We start from the raw sequence: 6,000 nt of genomic DNA on the forward strand, positions 1-6,000 counted from the left end.
TAAATCATCTAAAATGTATAATTTTTCAGCAATACTTAAAAGCTCTTTGTATAATTATAGTTCTTCATACTGGAATTGGAATAGCAACTTGGAGTTTGTTTATTGCTGTTCTTTGGTCCAGTTATGATTGGGAATTGCACATACCATAGTGTGGTTTGAAGATGTTCATCTATACGTATCCGTTTATTTGGATGAGTGTGTGTGTGTGTGGAGGGAGTGGGGGAAAGGAACAAGTGGAAGTATTGTTATGCTGCTCAGAAGTATTGATAACATTATTTTCTGGTATGCAGCTTTCTCCTCACATTCTGGGTGGACTGCATGAAATTGTGCGGAACATCGAAGGATGCAATTACCAGCAAGCGTTGATGGTTCACACGCACGTTGTGAGCAGCAGCAATTTTAGCGAGATCTCTGCCTTTATGCCGGTCCTGAAAGTGGTTGTCACGATCGCAAACAAACTCAACATCTGACGAATCTGCAGCTGCAGGTTTCAGACAATATTTGAGGATAAGGAAACTTGGGATTTTTGGATTGTTTGCTTTTCTTTCTCCTTCAGTGTTTTGATTCGTTGAATATGAGGAAAGTGTTAACGTTTGCAATATTTAGTGAAAGTTCAGCTTTTGTATCTGTGAAATGCACCATATTGGGTTCTTGGCTTTTAAATAAGCTGAACTAGGTTGAATCTGGTTCATTTCTAGCGTTACAGTTCTCTTTGGAAAGTTCTCTAATAAACACCCATTAAGGAGGTCCGGGCTAGAAATTCCTGAATTGTAGTTGCTTTGTGAAAAGCATAAGCTACTTATTCACTGAAAGTTAATTTGGACATGACAAGAACAAGGCATCACTAAAGCTCTGGGTAAGGGGCACAATTTCTCCCCCCTACGTTCATTGCTGTCCAACATATAGTTACAGTTTGACCAGTATTTGCTACATGCCGGTTAAATAGTGCTGCTATCAATAGCAGGGATAGCTATAGAAGTTGTACAGTCAAGTAAATTGGCTTAATTTGAAATCGACACCAATGATTTTTGAATCGGCCAGATGGGAAATGATGGAGAAGTAGCATGGACCTCCATTCCAATTCCATACTTCAGAGTCATTGGAGAGTACAAGCTTATAGGTGTATAAGGCTACCACAAAACGTTTCAGGTCAAAGGTACCAAATTTAGGAAGACAAATCTATCCTTTTAGATAGTCTTGAAAAGCTTGAGCAAATTACTTTTTTTATTTTAACAGAAAAGCATTACCTTTTTGTATTCTCGGTCAAGTTTATACTCAAATCGTGGGTCTGTGTCAGCTGAAAGGTAGAAACCTATGAAATGCCGCACTACTCATTCAGAGAATTCAGCCTCACCATCATCATGAAGGCGATTTTGGTAATCTGGTTACAAAGGTGACCATGGTACTGGCATTGTAGATATTTGGCTGCCAGCTTCAATTATGGAACCATAAAAGTGGCACAACAATGGTGAGCTGAGTTTTTTTTTAAAACACAGACCGCGTTAGAAATCTTTGCAAGTGCCAGGACACTTTAAGGTCTAATTCTTTGCACTCGTGTTTTGCACCATTGAGAGACTTGGTTTCTCTCTCTGTTGCCCACTGTTGTCCTGAAAGATCTCAAGGGATTCTACTTTAAACAAAATAGCCATCAGTTGGACAAAGTTTGTCCTGTGAAAATGTTCTAGTTATTTGTGATATCAGTGTAAGCAGCTTTTTATGATTGCACAAAGAACCCAGTTACTGTGTCTCAAAGGCACTCCGATGCATAAATGCTGCATTGTCTGCACAGATATTTATGAACTTATTGCCACAATAGCATATTTTTTCATTCAATATTGTGTATATGGAAAAAAAAATAAAGTTTTCAATTGAAACCTTGTCTCAATTTTAGAAATATGGCAGAATTTTGAAACTGAATTACAGTACATTGCAATATTTTCTTTTCATGCCTAAGCCACACTCTTCATGCTATTATTCTTCATATGTAATGAGATTATCTTAGTAATCACATGTGGAGATGGGACGAATTAGGGATCATGAACTTTTGTCTCAGCATTCAATTTGTGTGACACAAAATCATTTCGTTCCCCCTTATCCTGTCCTATTGTTAACTGCAAACCTACCTTCACTATTCAATGTGTGCAGTGGGATTCCTACATCTTCACTTGCTGTCAGATCAGCTTTATTGGCAACCTCATAAATGGTACTCCAATACAAATATGCTGCTGAAATAGGGTGCATCAAAGTCATCCTGCAGAATAATAGCTACCCTGATCAAGTCATGTCCCACTCAATATTATGCAGTCACGAAAGGCCCAAAGGCTGACAATTTTAGTTTTAAAGTGCTCAGTCTGCCTCATTATCCTGAAAGATCATTCAAACATTTGAGCACTGTTTTACACTGCTGTTTATGTTGCAACAACACAAGTGTTCACTTCTAACAGGATGCTGTTGTCAAGCCAAAACGATAACCTGCCTTTCTATAAAATGTGTAAATGTATAAATTTCAGTGCTGGTGTGATGCCAAGTATGTAGGCTATACACCCCAAATTATTGTACCAAACAGTCTATCCTTTTGGCTTGATCAGGCAAGGTCCTGACCATACACAACCAGCCCTCGCTTGCAAAAGTTTTCAACAGTGTCCAGTTTGAACTGTGACCCTGCAATTGGGTATTCGCTGCATATTATGTCTGTGCAAAGAACTAGACTGACAGCCCACTTAACATTCTCAGTTGGGCTTGCAGTATGATGTGCATTCGTGAATTACATATTTCATTCCAAAAGCCTCTGTAGATTGCTGATGGAAGGAACTTATATATTGCCTGTTTCAAGCAACAAAACAGATGGTGGCCATTCTCAGGCATATTTCTTAGGACAATGCCTTGACCAATCAGAGTTAATGTGCCTTGTTTAACATACAAGAAAAGCTTAGCAGTCAGACCTCATTAACTGGTGCATTCTTCATGGCAATGTTTCTACCAATCCAAATCCCCTCAAACCAATTTGCACACTCATACAATACAGTACGAATATTTTCTCTATATTTTGTGTGAATTATACTGATGAGTGCAATATGAGGATTATGTCTTTTTCTGTAACATTTGAATTTTACTATTTCAAATTCATTTGCACCTGAATTGGAAGGGGACTGATATACTGGCAGGAAAATTTGCTGTTTGGGAGGATTTAAACTAGTAAGATGGGGGGAGCTGGGACCCAGGGAGATAGGAAAGAGATCAATCTGAGACTGGTGCAGTTGGGAAAAGGTGCAAATCAAACACTCAGGGCAGACAGGTACAAAGCAGCAAACAAGGTAAATTAAACTGCATTTATTTCAATGCAAGAGGCCTAACAGGGAAGGCAGATGAACTCAGTGCATTGTAAGGAACATGGGACGAGGATATCAGCAATCACAGAGACATGGCTCAGGGATGGACAGGACTGAAAGCTAAATGTTCCAGGATACAAATGCTTTAGGAAGGACAGAAATGGAGGGGTGGGGGGGGGTGGGGGGGCGGGAGGAGAGCAGAGTGGCATTTTTGATAAGGGATAACATTATAGTGTACCTAGGGAGAATATTCCTGGGAATGTGTCCAGGGAAGTTATTTGGGTGGAACTGAGAAATAAGAAAGGAATGATCACTGTATTAGGATTGTACTTTGCCCCACCCCCAATAGTCAGCAGGAAATAGAAAAACAAATTTTTAAGGTGATCTGTTATCTGTAAGAATAATAGAGTGGTAAGGGATTTTAACTTTCCAAATATAGACTGGGACTGCTATAGGGTTAAAGGTTTAGATGGAGAGGAATTTAAGTATGTACAAGAAGACTTTCTGATTCAGTATGTGGATGTACCTATTATAGAAGGTGCAAAACCTGACCACCTCCTGGGAAATAAGACAGGGCAAGTGTCAGGTATCAGTGGGGGAGAACTTTGGGGTCAGTGACCATAATTCTAGTTTTAAAATAGTGATGGAAAAGGATAGGATCTAAAAGTTAAAGTTCTAAATTGGAGGAAGGCCAATTTTGACAGTATTAGGAAGTTCCAAAAGTTGGATGTGGATATTCATAAGTAAATGGACAGCTGGAAAATGGGAAGCCTTCGAAAATGAGATAATGAGAGTCCAGTATATTCCTGTTAAGGTGAAAGGCAAGGCTGGTAGGTGTAGGGAATGCTGGATGACCAGAGAAACTGAAGTTTTGGTCAAGAAAAAGAAGGAAGCATATGTCAGGTACAGATAAGTGATTGAGTGTTCTTAAGTATACTCTTACTACCTTTATACTCTAAGAAAGAAATCAGGGCAGAAACTGGACACGAGGCAGCTTTGGCAAATAGGGTTAAGGACAATCCAAAGGGATGTTATAAGTACATTAAGGACAAAAGGGTAACTAGGGAGAGTTAAGGGCCCCTCAAAGATCAGCAAGGCAGCTGATATGTGGAACCACAGGAGGTGGGGAGATACTAAACAAGAATTTTGCATCAGTGTTTGCTGTGGAGAAGGACATAGAAGATTCAGAATGGGAGAAATAGATGATGACATCTTGAAAAATATTACAGAGGATGAAGTGCTGGATGTCTTGAAATACCTAAAGGATAAATCCCCAAGACCTGATCAGGGGTACCCGAGAACTCTGTGGAAAGCTGGGGAAGTGATTGCTGGGCCTCTTACTGAGATATTTGTATCATTGATAGTCACAGGTGAGGTGCCAGAAGACTGGAGGTGGTGCCACTTATTAAGAGAGGTGGTAAGGAAAAGTCAGGGAACTAACTACAGACCAGTGAGCCTGACATCGTTGTTGGAAGGAATCCTGAGAGGATTTACACATATTTGGAAAAGCAAGGACTGATTAGGGATAGTCAACATAGCTTTGTGTGTGGGAAATCATGTCCCGTGAACTTGATTAAATTTTTTTAAGTAACAATGAGGATTGATGAGGGCAGAGTGGTGAATGTGATTGATATGGACTTCAGTATGGTGTTCAAGGTTCCTCATGGTAGACTAGTGGGGAAGATTAGATCATATGTAATGAAGGGCGAGCTAACCATTTGTATACAAACTGGTGGGAAGGTGGAAGACAGAGGGTTCTGGTGGAGGATTGCTTTTCAGACTGGGGGCCTGCGGCCAGTGGTGTGCCACAGGATTGGTACTGGGTCCATTGCTTTTATCATTTATATAAATGATTTGGATGTGAGCATAAGAGGTTATAGTTAATAAGTTTGCAGATGACACCAAAATATCAAGTGTAGTGGGCAGCGAAGAAGGTTACCTCAGATTACAATGGGATCTTGAGCAGATTGGCCAATGGGATATTGCCAGGGTTGGAGGATTTGAGCTATGGGGAGAGGCTAAACAGGCTGAGGCTGTTTTCCCTGGAGCGTCGGAGGCTGAGGGGTGACCTTATAGAGGTTTACAAAATTATGAGGGGCATGGATAGGATAAATGGGCAAAGTCTTTTCCCTGGGGTGGGGGAGTCCAGAACTAGAGGGCATAGGTTTAGGATGAGAGGGGAAAGATATAAAAGGGACCTAAGGGGCAACTTTTTCACACAGAGGGTGGTATGTGTATGGAATGAGCTGCCAGAGGAAGTGGTGGAGGCTTGTACAATTGCAACATTGAAAAGGCATTTGGATGGGAATATGAATAGGAAGTGTTTGGAGAGATATGGGCCGGGTGCTGGCAGGTGGGGCTAGATTGGGTTGGGATATCTGGTCGGCATGGATGGGTTGGACCGAAGGGTTTGTTTCCATGCTGTACATCTCTATGAGTCTAAATCCTGATCACTGTCAACAGGGAAATCAGATACCGTTCTGGACTAAATTCAAACGTGGGTACGGATTAGACAGAATGCAGTAACTCACCCAAAGGAGAGTGTCTGAAACATTGATAAAATGCTAACCTCCACTCGGCACCTCACCCCCTTTCCTTGGCTGGTAGTCCTTTAGAAATTGAGTGAATTTTAGAGAATTATGTCCTTAATGAGGTTAAACCTGAGAGAGAA

General features: G+C 40.7%; 1 protein-coding gene across 5 annotated transcripts in view; it reads left to right on the forward strand.

The window, feature by feature from the left end:
* The window catches only part of sec31b (SEC31 homolog B, COPII coat complex component), an 88,629-nt gene extending 86,755 nt beyond the window's left edge, over positions 1–1,874 (forward strand). For all 5 annotated transcript variants that reach the window (XM_043678749.1, XM_043678752.1, XM_043678751.1 and 2 more), the window contains one exon: positions 291–1,874. In XM_043678749.1, the coding sequence (XP_043534684.1) occupies positions 291–470 (180 nt within the window). In that variant the 3' untranslated portion in view covers positions 471–1,874. The remainder of the gene's footprint in view (positions 1–290) is intronic.
* Positions 1,875–6,000: the final 4,126 nt, after the last annotated feature.

The sequence above is a fragment of the Chiloscyllium plagiosum genome, chromosome 38 (genome assembly GCF_004010195.1).
Source record: "Chiloscyllium plagiosum isolate BGI_BamShark_2017 chromosome 38, ASM401019v2, whole genome shotgun sequence".
Lineage (NCBI taxonomy): Eukaryota > Metazoa > Chordata > Chondrichthyes > Orectolobiformes > Hemiscylliidae > Chiloscyllium > Chiloscyllium plagiosum.